Genomic DNA, 15605 nt, shown 5'->3' with positions numbered 1-15605 from the left:
TCATGCATTTAACGTCTCGTTCGGTGCAACATGTTCCAAGCTCCCGATTGATTAAAATGTCTCCTGTCAGTAAGCTTTGGGTTTCTCTAGACACTACCGTGCCATGTTATAAGGCCCATTGCAGAGAAAGTTGCGTTTAAAAATTATAGGCAAGACCGAAACGTGCTTCTTCTTCTCTATAAGTACAGGCCACCGTCTGGCGTATTGTCGTATGTATAGTGTCTAAAATAAGGGGTCTAAAATAAAATAAGAGTGTGCAGCTAAAAAGACATCCGTAGAAATTTAACGGAGCTGGACTTTCTGTATATCCCTTGTGAAACTTGGAAGAGAGGTACATGAGACGGCGACCTGTGGAAGAGCGTTCCATAGTCTGGTTGCGTCAGGAAAGTAGCTTTTTTGCAGTGTCTGTGTCCTAGCAAATAGTACTTGTAATTTCTGGTTATGACCTCTTTGTGAGGAATGTGCATCTGTGATTGGTTAAAAAAAATTTTTTTGATTTATAGGAATTGCGCTTGATTGTATCTCTTGTGCAACGGGCCACTTGATATTTTTTATAATGTCGACATATTCGATCTGTGTGGTATTATGTTAACTTGTCTCGCCATCAGGAAACATTATCCACTTGTCACTAACGCGTACAGAGAATAACGGTCGAACGGCATACTGCATTTATGGCCGTATCAATGGGGCGGTAGAGGTCCGTTCCCCTCAGAAATTCTTACATTTTTTACTGATTGTTTTTTACAAAATTCACCAAAAAGCGTAAATCTATCAATTTTATTTTAGAAAATGCAAAAGCGCCCCCATGACAAGCTCGGTCGCTTCACTCACTCGCTTTCGATTTTCTTCGAAAATTTTGCCACACCTCCCCCCAGCATGCCCAGGAGGCCATGACTGCAAACTAACAATGCATCATTGGTTATAGTCTTGCTTGAGGAAAACAAATTAAAATAGTGTTTCAATGTTTAAACATAACATGTAGAATGGTGAGAAAGGAAGATAAAACTCTACATACAAAAAAAAATATTTAAGGATGTCCCTACTCTAGAAATTATCCAAATCATCTTTTGGGGGTCATATTCCAGTAATATCGGAAATGATTTGTTATTTTCTAAAAGCTGTATCGGATGGGTTTTGGGAATTATCATAGCTTTCTCCTCCACTCAATATATTCAAGGATACTTCACGACCAAAATAATGACTTTTCTTGCCAATTACATAAGCCATGAATTAAGGACATTTCGTTTCCATGACAACACAGCTTGATGCGAGACAGATAATCATTTGCTAAAGGGTGAGTGATCGATTGCATGTATATTTCGACAGGCAGACTTTGAAAATAACTTGTAATTACAGGTGAGATAATTACAGTCGTTCCATTTCTTGCAAATGACGTTTTAAATTTGAATGCAAGGCCAGGAATGGGTATTCAAAAGAATATATGATTCAAAACACAATTTATGAAAATGAACACGATTGTCTTCATTATATGCTGAATGCCGATGTGAAAACTCTATCAATTTCAACACAGATACATACATAGCCCTCAAAATACTTCACATTAATTTCTGAATATCCTTTAATCTCTGTTCTATAAGAAATAGAGGACCGGAAGTGCGATACTAATATCCAGGTAGGTTTCCACTGTAATGGGACGTATTAAAAGACAGAGAAGAAGTCCTTCTGAGGCGTGCATTTGGAAATATCAACAGCACGACTTCAGTAAAAGCGCCATTCCTCACGAATGCAAGGACTGGGTTATTACAATGCATGTCTCTCGCATCCGAAATTGGATATTTAAAGGGGTACGAACTTAGTGACATAGCTGAACTACAACAGTTGGTTGGAAATTAGTATCTTCTTGGAGATGGGCGTAATCAAAGCTTAAACCACTGTCTCTATCCTGCTGAATTTCAAGATTTCAGTTCACATCACGTATTCATTGTCATATCTCGCTTAAGCAAAACATGTTGTTTTGTGTACCTCCAAATATAGGACTTGTTAGTCAAATTAAATACGACATCATCGATCCCCTTTTCACTGCATCATCGCTGACATTTTGGCACCGATGTGAAATCGATATAGAATTGGATGAACAGGTTGCATGTCAGGGCGTGAAATAGCATTATTGATGTGATCCAGCACACCATTTATGGTAAATTATCCTTTATTTTCCTCACAAATTATATCTTGCCTGTTATTTGATAAAAAAATAAAATAGATAAAAATAAAAACACGACGCACAACAAACACTACGGTGTTGACATGTTGATTGGTGTAAAACCAAAGACACGTGTTAAATATGTGGTGTTCATTCAACCCCTATTAGTGTTATTGCAAGATTTTGGTTGTTACTTTTAGACTGGTGTTTTATTCAATTTATAGCATGTCTAGGCTGTAATTCTAACACCTCAGAGAGTGTTGTATCTGCCAAGATATTACATTGTGTTAACAAAATATTGACTTTAAACCCTAAATGCTCCAATCATTAACATTTTCCTCCTGGCTTAAAATGAGATGCGTGAATAATTAGCAGAGCGGAGAAAGCTAGTAGCCGAGCGGTCGGATCGCTTCTACATCAATCATTCACGATCTCACAAACTGTACTGCGTAACAGGCCTGATCACACTAATAGCTTAAAGAGCGGTATAGGGAGGAATCGGGGGAAACAACGACGATGCAATGGGCCGACACTCCCCAAGGGCAGGGAGTTAATATCAGGAGTAGATGAAAGATGGGATGGGTATATTTTGTTTCGTAATAATCAACGATACACGAGAGGCGACACCTGCTGAATATGTAGTCGTAGAATTGTGAGGCCAAACTCGGGAGCATCCAAGTACAAGGGCGGGATGATGAAAGGCAAATTAAACGAACAAGATTGGTGGTTTCGACAATGTAATAAAAGGTAAAAATAGCATGCAATATTAATTTCTTGCTGGAATTTTGCATAATATGAAGACAAATTGCATTTGTATGAAAACGGAACTTTAGGCACTTGATTTGTATAAAAATTTAAACCTTGAACCATCATCATTCTCAGACTGGCATATGAGTCACATAATATGAGATATTTGGAGTACAGAACAATAATTAGGAGAGCATTTCTGCAGAAATGTCACTGAAATAAATGCGGTAAAATATTCTTTTCGAAGAGTTTGACAAGAATATAAATAGGCACTAAAATATAATATCATAATTGTCTTCGCTACATTCTGAAACTCGACTCAATTTAAGGCAAATTTTGAATATGATATACTGTTAAGGAAATCTTAATCAAAATCGTCTACAAGTAAATTCCTAATTCGTGTCATTAAAATACACCGAAATAACGATCCTTTTCCTTTGTAGACAAAACTGTATTCACAATAACCCATAGTCTAATTCGAATAAACGTAATAAAGAGAGAATTTCCCTGACCGAAAATCGATGTTAAATTGACCAGTTGGTGAAAAGGCACGTAGTCCTGCATAACTGCGTTTCAGTAAAGGTCAATCTATAATGACACCCCATTCGGTCACAGTAGGAAGCAATTTGTTGTAAATTTGAGACTATTTTAAAAAATCACAAAAGATGGACATTGTTGATTGTTTATAGCAACAGAGATTATTCGTAACGATACCATCCGGTTCCGATTCTATTTTACTCCCGACGAATTCAAAGAAGGAGTAAGGAATTATGTTTGCGGAATAGTCAGTCTGATTGACTTGGGGAGATGTCTCAAGCATAATCTTTGACGTTTTGCTAGGATTTGACTAATTTCCTTCATATTCGAGTGTTTAGTCTTCCTTGTTGAAGATGGGAGGCAAGATAATTGGGTTCACCTTGGGTTATCGCAGCGTGGGCTTTCCTTCCAGTTGATTGGCATGAAGATGTATATGACTTCATTATCTCACTATCCTCCAGATCCAGTCACACAGACTAGACAGACTCCAGGCCGACAAAAGCTACAACGTTACTACCAATGAGAGACCATCGGTCGGTTAGGAGTCGGTTTAGTTGGTGTGACTGTTACACATAGCATAAGAGATGATCGTCTTATTAACCCCTTTGACTCCAATTCACCAGCCCCCGCAGTTCTATTGGCATTATTAACCTACATAGCCGCAATGCATACAGGATTGGCGGAAACGGTGGAGTGTTCAGAACTCTACTCAGATGGTTAATGAAAATCAGATTGTGGGTTAGGTGGGCGTATATCTATCCGTCCCATAATTTAAAAAGTGCTGTCAAAACGTCACACAATGATCTTCATGAAGAAGAAGAAGAGTATTGCCAGAATACAAAAGAGATTCTAAATAGCAAAGAATGGATACGTTTTTACAGACGTCCTTGTTCAATGAGAAGCGTGCAAATTTAGTTCATTATGTAAAAAACAAAAAAGAATATTCAACGAACGCGAAAAAGAGAAGTAATCCCGAACGAAGTAAATGTATTGTTTTTGCCTATTAGATTTATGGCGAGTTAATTCTATTTTCACCCCCCCCCCCCTCCCCTTCCAAAAAAATCAAAGAGTGCACTTATTAGCAATTCATGCTACTATTCTGTGCCATTGTGCCTAACACAGCATTTATATTAGTACATTAATTGTAAAGGGAAAACTAACAAGATAGGACTATCAATAGTCAACAAGAAATCGCATTATGCTATTAGGTTTCACATTTTGTGGACATATCCGATAATAACTCCAACCTCAAAGACCCAGGGAAAAGAAAGAATACAGACTAGGAGAAACCGCAAAGAAAGGAAAATCGTCTGAAACTCCACGGGCCCCCATTTCTCCCAGGTAGGGGACTTCCACGCAATTATCTCCGATATCCTTCGGTTATTTTATAAAGACAAAATTAGATCTTTAATCCAATAATCACGTATTGATTTGTCCCTAACTGGGTTAATTAAATCATTAAATTTGGTAGGAAGGCCCCCATCCCCTCATCGTCAAACACTCCCATACACCAGACAAACGAATTGAATAAAAAAACACCGGCAGCACGTAATGAGGTAAAATGCTGAAGGTCCTTGCCATATCATATTATGAAGTAATTTGACAGATTTGAGAGAGCGAAGAAAACCCCAAATATGTACTATTTTATCATGCATGTTCAAATTAGCGGCAGATATGGAAGATTAACATCAAATTGCCAGATATCATTCGAGCACGCGATAACAATTATTTTAGAAACTACAATACACAATTGTTGTGTTTTTTTTTCTATACATGATGACTTACAAAAATGGGGGCGGGGGAACATTCCACACAGATCCTTACCAGTACGCCAGTGTCAGTATCCAAAAATTAAATATTGTTTTAATGGCAACAAGGGAATAACCAACACTATAAGCACGTATTATTCACAATAGTAGATTCCTCTTTACTCAACTATTTCAATGAATAAGCAAGGAACATGTGCAATTAAGGGATATTTTAATGGTAATGGACATGTTCAAGGAGGCTCAATCCTGTAACATGACTGTGTTTAGACCTCTGAAAACACCGAGATCCCCTTCCCTATCTACGCTCCTCTTCTTACATAAACATCCACCTTTCGGAAGTGCAAGGGTAGATGAAACATCAGATATACCGTGGGTGCATTGCCTGATTGCTGACTTTGCACAAACATGCCATATCCTCATGAAACTTGATATATCTGAAATGATGGCGCTGATGATGAGTGAAAAAAACGTCGATTCTAAAACCAAGTCGATGTGCATGATGTATATACGATAGGGATGTCGCGATCTATCAGGGTTAGACCAGGGTCCCGTAGCATGAAAGTTTGCAATCAATAACTAGATACCAATGGCCAATCAAGATCATTGTGGCATGCGCATTTTGTTCATAACACTGACAAGCGACCAATTAGAGTGGGTCTTTCAAACTTAGCAATCCATCGTAAACCTTTATGTTGCAGGGCCCCAGTGCAACCTTTCTCAAATAGGGACGGGGTATGGGCTGGGGGTGTCGACATCTATCAGGGATACAGAGATCAGGGCATCCTTTCCCAGAGACGGTGATGAGTTCGTGGGTGGAAAGCGTGTCTTTTGAAGAGGATAACGTGTCAGGCCTCATTTTTACGGAAACAAGCTACTGCCGGTATATAAGGCAATTCCCTACACGAATATTGAACACACGCTCATGACGCAAGTGACTAAACAGATATTCATTACAAGTTAGTGCTTATGCCACTTTCCAAATGATTAAGTCGGTGGAAATGATCCGCTTTAATAATTTGAGTTTAAATAGAAGAGAATATTCCCAATTTTGGTAGCTTCGAATTGAGCAAATCAGATTCATTCAAATTTCAAAAGTAAACCTCGCATTTTCTTGCAACAGCTTAAAGGTAGACCATGTGCCCATAACACAAATTTTTATAAAATCATAGCGGAACATTTTGTACGATTTCTAGCATTGAGTACAATCGTAAAACCAAGCGTAAGATAAATCGTTAACCGTTGTGTTAAAGACACATAAGACATTTTTCTTGTTTGTTTTGTTCATTTTTCCATTATGTGATCAGGTTCCTCAACTTGTTGAAGGTAATGACATTGTACTGAACCTTAAAATTCTTAAAACTTGGGAGTGAATTGAGGTGTCCCTATATGACCCGCTTCAATATCTGCACCGTAAGATGATAAAGGTAACCCTTATCAGCTTCTACCTATTCCATCAATAAAAGGGGTTGTTAAAAAAAACTTTTGCGTTCTATTTACGTCTTAATCAAAGTGTACTTACGGGTGCAAGTCCCTGCTATACTGTTCCTCACCCATCCAGCGCAGCATCCGAGCCTGTAGGACCCGTAGCCGCAACGGTGGATCTTTCTCCTCATGGCACTGTAATATGGAAAGACATAGACATTGCCGACCCTTCGAACGGTCGCAGAGCTGCGGTGTACGGGAACATGGCGGTAGTTGTGAACGCTGAATACTTTCCTACAACAACAATAATAATAATAATGATAATTATAGTAATAATAATAATAGTAATCAACAAAGGAGACAGTGATGTACTCATCATACATTCTAAACCATCTGAAATAGCATCATATATTAATAGGTTGATAAGCAAGCAAATATTTAGTCGTGAATATGCATAAAAAACATACACATAGAATATTTTTGCATATATATATATATTTATATGTATGCAAAAAAATGTTTTATGAGACGGTCGTAGAACACTTTTTGCATCTATACAAATCCATCCATATTCATCAGCTCGAGTAAAATTTATCTCATTATATATATATATTCAAGGCAGTGGACCTGGTGCAATTAGAAATGTCCACTTTTATTTGTATTTTCTATTTTTCTTGATAAAAAATGGCATTATCAAAAACTGCATTTCGATAACAATCGATTGTCAAAAAAAAGTCTGAGCAACGATAAATCGAAATGGTCCCCTTTTGTATGCCTCTATATGCCTCAAATACTATGTATCAAGTCATTTTATTGAGCTGTCACCGCGTTTCAACGAAACATCGATGAATAACAGTCAATATAATATAAAGAAATATCATATAGAAATATTTGTTTATTCAAAGGATCTGAACCACAGCAAATACCAATTACTAAATAGTTACTAAAAATGTGGAATGACCTAGCAAGCGATTGGGTCAGCCTCAGTTTATTACCCCCTTTGAAATCTTTCCGACTTTTCTATCAATTGGACCTTACAATTCATGCTTAACCTATCAAGCCCATAGTCGCAGTTCAAGCTCGTCGATAAGTTATTGAATATTATGAACCAATGATGAGCTTCAGTGAAGAAAACTACGGTCAATAAGAGTTCAATGTGTATGACAGTAAGCATGTGTAAATTTGATACAATGAAAACATGCATCGTACTAACATCTCATATATCCTATATATTTCTTTTATGAATTATATTGGTAGAGAACTAGAAATTGAGGAAAGTTGAAACAAAGAATTGCATATTATATACCCATTACCCAACCAGGGGGGGGGGGGTGTTTCACAAAGATTTAAGTATGACTTAGGTCGCACTTAAATGCCGACGCGTATCTGAAATGCAACGCGCAATCTTAATGATCAATACGCAGTAGTGCGCGTCCTCTTTGCATGATCTGACCAATGTGGTCAAGCCTTTTATACCTCGCGCAACTAGGCACTTAAGTGCGACTCTAAGTCATACTTAAATCTTTGTGAAACATCCCCTGTATTAACTTAAGTTAACCAAAGTCTGTAGTAGTAGTAGTAGTAGTACTAGTAGTAGTAGTAGTAGTAGTAGTAGTAGTAGTAGTAGTAGTAGTAGTAGTAGTAGTAGTAGTAGTAGTAGTAGTGGTGGTAGTATTTTTAAATATAGAAGCATAAATTCAATCTAATAATCGTAGAATAAGATGATTACTCGTTCTAAATCCCTGCAAAGTTGAACCAAATTACTACTAATTATTCATTGGTAATGGTAACAATGATTTCTATATCCGCTACTTCTACATCTACTCCTGATAGCCAAGGCGCCACGCGTATTCATAAACGTATGCAATAAACAGACACATTAACTTTTGCTCTCCTCTAGATTGAGACTGGAAAATCATTTCCTACGGAAACTGAGAAGACATTTTGATACTGTAATACTTTACAGCTTCCATGTTTCATTTTAATTTTCATATTCAATCAAACCACGTTTAAACAACAACCTAACGAAAAGAAAATTTTTCATCGTTAAAAACATGATGATTGATTTACAGGAAACCAAGAAAGTATCCTGTGCCAATCCAGGTCATAGATGACCATGCTTCAAGCAGATGTGGCCCTCGAGGAATAGCTGAGAACAATTGATTTGACATAAATATGTTTTTATACGATTCAGCAATCTCCCACTCCGTTCTTGAACCCGCCCCGATAATTGTTACCATAAACACACAGCATGTTACCCAACCATCAAAGCCGCGGGATGGGGCGTTATTTTTGACCAAAATGGGGTCTATCAAGCCGCCCCACGCCGGGTAAAGTGCGACCTCGCCGCTGGGTTCTGCCACCAAGTCGGGGATAACAACCAGCAATTATGACTGTGTGGCGGAATATCTGACATTGCTTTCCCTAATTCGTTTGTCTGAATTCGTTAAACATGACATCTATGTTCAATGATGTTATGAACATAGGTGGTTTACATTTTATTCATGATCTAAAAGATCATCTTCAGATATATAATGCCGGAGAATATTTCTAACAAGCCGTCGTTTCTTGTAATACTCGAAAACATCAAACCTTTGATATACACAGTACCAGAACAATTTCAATGATAAGTATTTTAATAAATACAGAGCAACAAAATAGAATAACACCAGTCCGAGGAAGTGTCATTCAATAATTTCTCTAAAAGTTATCAAAGGACAAAACTATAAAATCAGTTTAAAAATCGATATGAAATATAATTGATGTGTAAAATGGTCTAGCCTTTTCTCCCCCGGTTGTTCCTCGTAGGTTGGCTTCATTTTCACAATGATTGGCATTAGAATGGAAAAGTCATTTAATTTAAGATGTCATGGTTGTCGCAAAATGACGATTGCAAGACGGAACCCCCCCCACACACACACACACATAATACAAATAAGATGATGGAAGGGGTTTTTTTTCAAGATGATGTATTTTTTAGAAAGGTTCATCAATGCATGGACCTCGTAGGATCCATGATTTTGGAGTTGCATTCCAGTAGAACAACCATGCATTATGATCGTGGCAATTTGTATTTTTTTAAAATTGATTTCAAAATCTATTTTGCTTATTTTCGATCAATGTCAAATGCAATGATTAGCTTGTTAAATAATTCGTTCGAATCTGTAGCTGTGTTTGATCAATCGATGAAGGGCCAAATCCAAATTTATCCCTTAAAGGTTTGAGTATGAATTGATTACCAACGATCCACTCGTGGTAGTGTATATTGTATGTATGGGCAGATACTTGTTATTAATGACGCGATGAAAAGGTCGAGGTTTCATCGAATGGGCACAAACAAATGAGACTTAAAAAGTCAAGGGTGACATATGAAGAAGTCAAAATATTTCTATATCTCGCGATGCCTTGAAGTTGCTCACAAATCAATAAAACACCAAATACATTCATAAACAGAAATTTTATTCTTTGTGGTTAATGGCATGTATATATTCCGTGATTCACACAACAAAAAGGGTGAACGGTCGGAGATCAGGTCATCGCACGCATTTTATTGAGGTTAAACCAGCTGATTTTTGACAGTATCAAAGGTGGATGAAAAATGTAACAGTGGAGACACCATAGAGAGAGAGAGAAAGAGGAAGAGAGAGAATCGGGTCACTAAGGCTACAGTCACACCGACGAAACCGATTACAAACCGACCGAGGGTATGTCATTTGAAGTTACGTACTTTGTAGGTCTGGGTTTACTTTCACCCATCCTGCCCATGTGACCGAATCATATACCAATGCGGGAGCTTTTTTTGTATCACCGACCCTCTGTGTTTTTAGGCAAGGTTAAGATTAAAGATGGAGACATGTCTTTGACTATATCCTCTCAGAGTGAAATAGGGACCAGCCCTGATGGAATGAGAATTCAATCTTTCAAGAGTGAATTTTTACCTTTTTTGGAGTGAAAGTGAAAAAAGGATGCACGCTTTCACTCCAAAAAAAGGTACAAATTCACTCTTGAGAGATTGAAATCTCATTCCATCACTCAGGACTGGTCCCTCATCTCACTCTGAGAGGAGAGTGATTCTGGACCAGAATATAGCTCCTTTGCATTTAGATAGTATTATAAGTAAAGTTGGAATGCTGAGGAATCGTCATTCGTCAGTGAACTTAATTACTTCAATACCAAACGTGAAGAGAGAATTTTATGTCTTATGACATCTGGTTGAAAATAAAACTTTGAAGAAAAGAAATGTAAAATTACTGTTTGCTACAGTTTTCAATATCTTAGACAAAAGCGAGACAGGTGGGGATTAGCCGACGAAAATATAAAATATTCTTACACACTACCTGAAAGAAAACCGCTGGATGATAAAACTTTCTTGGGCATTATATGAGCCGTTTTACAGGCAATCAATCAGGCTTAATGCTTTAACCAGAACAACAAAAAATACCTGAGCCGTAAATAAAAATATATACATTTGAAATCTCTTTGTTTCTTTCTTGTGTATTATAAAGGAGATTTCGAACACAAAACTTGACTTGGCTTTTGACTGCGCGTTATGGCTGTTGGGTGGGTGGGATATAAATAGAGAATATTATGCCCAATAATCTATAGAAAAGGGCACGGGCATTTGGGAATGATGATAAATCATTGAGGGTTGGCTTTGTGGTACATATATCCGGGGCTGATCCAGTTCAATAAACCAATGGATGATAGGCCTGAAGATATACGCATTTGTCGGGAGTTCGGGACGCATTCTCACACTCAAACAAAATCCATTCAAGTTCAATCTCCCAAGAAAATATAGATTTTTATGACTTTTGTAAAGACAACTTCATTGGTAGTAAATAAACACTGCTACAGAATGTTTGTATGATAAGGGGAGATTAATCAAAAGTTGATTTTAAAAAATGACTTGAACTTGCCGGCTGAAATGGTGAAAAATGGTGAAAACCCAAGAGCGGAAAATTCACTGTCTCCTCTTGATTAAGTCACAACTTTGTGAATAAGGTTTTTAGAGAGAGAGAAAAAAAAGTCTACAACACAAGTCACGTGCTCGTCGTAAATGAACGAATCAAAATGTCCGATTTTCGAAACACTTCGTAATCTAATCAATTCTAAAGGGGCTATCTATCACACCTGAACATATTAGCCATCGTATGCCGACGTACATGTATATCTATGACAAGCCCCATTTCATACTCACATTGAACTGCATCAACACAAATGATTCTTTATAATTATAGAGACTTTGAATTAATTCTTAGTATTTTTGTATTGCTAACAAAATGCAATTCAAGAATGGTATGCTTGATAACAAGAAATGGGTTTTCAAGGCGAAAACTGCAGGCCGCACGGAAAGTACGTCGGCAAACGCTGGCTGAAACAGGTGTGGCAGTCCAAAACTGTAGGTTGCCTTTGATTCTAACCAGATCCGAATATATTGTCGGTCCATAAGCAGGATAAGAGCAGAGATTGCGATCTCCTGTATACATTCCCGAATAATGTAAGGCGCCAAGGGCAAAAAAAAGGCAACTGAATCGACCCTGTCTCTGCTCTATTCTTCTTCTTCGTATTTTTCGTAAATGAAACACCCTTATACAAATACTGTTTACACTCATTTCTCCTCTCCAGATCCAGACCCCACCCCCTAACCTCTCTCTCTGTCTCTCTCTCTCCTATGTATTCGGCATTTTCATATTTGATAATCACCGCTGAATTAATGTCGATTTTATCCAAGGCTACACATGAGATGACGGGAACAGTTTGATTAAGGCCAGTTCACCGAGTTCATTTCGCTTTGCTCAATAACGTTGTAATCATTGCAAAAAATACAATCATTTACATGCAGAACCATGAATATATATTCCAAAGTATATACAAAACGAAAACATCATATTGAATGTTTGATAAGAATATACTCGGTAGGAAGAAATCGACTGTCAGCCTATCAGACTCATATTAGCCTATACACGTACACTAAAGATTGGTTACACCTTGACCGAACGTTAATCTAGAAATGTATGTCTAAATGTACTTTTCCATTTCATGGATGCTTTTACCAATGATAATGGTATCCAACTACTATGAAAGCTTTGATTTTGATCGGCTGTCAGTAATTTTGTCCATCAAGAATAATGTCTGGTGAGAAAGAGATTTAATGAAATGTGTATTCCCTCATTTCAGCCTTTCTTCATTACCGCCCTTCTTTTATTATCCTTTCTGTTTGTATTCGTTTATTCATCTATTTATTATTTATTCATTTACAATTGCATTGCATACTAGCTCTCTCTGCTCAAATTCACATACATAAATCAATGTGAATATATTTCCCTGAATCATTCTTCGTTTTTTTCATACTCTCTTGGCATATTTATTATTCATTATTCAATCACTTATTTATTAATTTATTCATTTATTATTATCAATGCGTTGCAGAACAGTTTCACATATTTTTATCAATCATTCTTCCCCATTACCATGATAACATTCTGCAGTCAATCACAATCATATCTTGGTTTATGGTATGGTTATTGTGATCAGAATGTTTTCTTTCATCTTCAAGCAATATCATATCCCTCCGAGCTCTTCTATCGAATGAAAAGACAACAAAGAGTGAAGATTGAACGCTTACTTCCGACCATGGAGGCAGATTGTTCCGACGAATAACTTAGGAGAAAAAAATCTAGATGTAAACTTGCCCCTCAGGTATGATTATGAAAGATCAACTGGGCCTTGTAACCACGTGAATAACCTTCAAACTCGCAGCTACAGACATGGATGATGATAGTTTGGAATAAACACACTTCTGTCAAGTTCAGTGAATGTACATGTTGTTACTGCATAGTGAGACGAGGGACCATCTTTACATCTGTTGAGAGTGCATGTTACCTCCTTCTGGAGTGAAAATACACACTGTTCACCCCAGGAGCTATAATCATGATAATGCACTCTCAAAAGATGTAAATCCCGCTCCAATACGACTGGTCCCAGGTCTCACTCAGGGAGGTGTGTAATTAGGGACCAGATTAGCATTTATAGCGTATGGAGACGAGGGTACATAAAGTGTTCCACCATAATATTGATATTTTTCTCTCTTTTTTTCTCGCAAAATCGCTTAATGTGCATGATATGGGTTGTGATTTTCGATTGGAATACTGATCCTCTAGGTGTGGATTTGTCCCCTTCGTCAAAAATGGTAGAAAATGTGTAAATTTTTCATTAAAAAGGTAAATGTATCCGCCGAATAGCCCCATGAAAGATACACATTAATGTGTAACCGTGTTTTTTTTGGGGGGGGGCTTTCAGCGACACATCCCGGTATTGCAACCGATCCGGTGTACCCGTTCCAAGGACAAAGAGCTGCTAATGAGTATGGCCACTGGGATGATCGACCAATATTAACATTCAACGTGTTCAACATGCGTTAAGAAGTTATGTTGCAGTCACATTTCCCCTACGAACGCACACATACACACACACGCACACACACACCCTCTCTCACACACACACACACATATATAGATATATATACATAATAAGAAATGTCAATTCAACTCGGCAGAAAGTTGAAGAAATTCTGATCGTCCGGAAACCATCATAAGTTTCCGCATCAAGTGCAGTCATCGGTGGATGAAATTAAAGCCTCGTGAAATTAGCCATGATCCTTTCGTAAGTTCCAACCGAATCTATTACTATTACCAAGTCCAGGCCCAATATAAGAAAGTATCCTCACCCCCTGGTCTACCTGTGGGGGCACAATGACACCTGTGACCTATTAGGCCCCTCTGTTTCTACAACTCCAAGATCAAAGATAGATTTGGATTTGAGCCTCGAGAAATCCATTCATGACTGCACTGGGGACTGAGTTCGTGGATTTGACCTGGACAACCTTTGGATATTTACGGCAAAATATTGAAATGAAAATATCCACGGGGTCCTGCCCTCGGGTTATTTGCGCTCGTTATGTCTTTTCGTCTGGAAAGCAAGAATTATGTCGGTTGAGACGGCAGTGATTCAAGCTTGGTGAATATCATTGTAATATGCCTACAAAAGGCAGGATAATCCATTTGACGCATCGTCATAATACTCCCACAATCGTCTCAGATCAACTGGTATTAAATCCTCCTTAAGAGCTTTGTGTGTCCTATATATTCAATCTAATAACCTGAAAATGATTAATGCACTACTTTCAAACAGTAGCCATGAAAACCGGAGCAGAAAAAAATTAGCATCATTATATTTATGTTAAACATAATACAATACTGTCTAACATCTCTTAAGATGCAGAGATAAATGATCATGTGGCGGCTAATTTTTTGACATTTATTGTCTATTGACAAAAGCATAGCCCGGGGCAGTGGATCATAAAAAGTGCCGAAAGTTTGTAATTACAAATTTTGCTAGTTGTGTAACGCAAAAAATGTATAGAATGATGGAGGTCCTTGTCAGAATATGCTTTCAGTTACACTTTAAAAAAACTCGAAGGAAATTTGTCACAATCACATCTGAATTGCATCGGCTGTCTTCTGGAGTCCCGAAATGTCAAGAGAGTTTGTTTATGGATTTTCACCCAAAAATGCCAGAATACAATATTGTGATGTGGATGTGATCTGATAGACCCTACCTACAAATGATCACAAATATTTTGTCAATTTACTTTTTGCAACACTCATACCACTAATATATTGTTGTGGAAAGAAAGGCTAAAAAATTACAATCAAACTTTCGCCTTTTCTAATTCTTATCAAACGTACTTTATAGTATATTTTTTACAAGTTTTATCAAACTGTTTAGGGCCGTTTCTCAAGGACAAGAATCTAACATTAATTTGAGAATATCTAGTTAGAGGACAGTCCCTTTAAAGTGTAAATATGATTTTTCAAAACATATATAGTTGTGATCACACTTTCAAATTGTTAGAAACCGTCACAGACAAATATATATGGAGCACACAAAATAGTCAAAAATACCAAATT

The 15605-nt window shown here is 37.4% G+C and overlaps 1 protein-coding gene across 1 annotated transcript in view; it reads right to left on the bottom strand.

The window, feature by feature from the left end:
* The window catches only part of LOC121411906 (fibrillin-3-like), a 101832-nt gene that overhangs the window by 67878 nt on the left and 18349 nt on the right, over nt 1–15605 (bottom strand). Inside the window, 1 exon segment of the mRNA XM_041604796.1 lies at nt 6734–6930. Within this exon segment, the coding sequence (XP_041460730.1) occupies nt 6734–6930 (197 nt within the window).

The sequence above is a fragment of the Lytechinus variegatus genome, chromosome 3 (assembly GCF_018143015.1).
Source record: "Lytechinus variegatus isolate NC3 chromosome 3, Lvar_3.0, whole genome shotgun sequence".
In the NCBI taxonomy this organism is placed as follows: Eukaryota; Metazoa; Echinodermata; class Echinoidea; order Temnopleuroida; family Toxopneustidae; genus Lytechinus; species Lytechinus variegatus.
The sequence above is the reverse complement of the archived record's forward strand: the minus strand, read 5'-3'. Positions and strand labels throughout refer to the sequence as shown.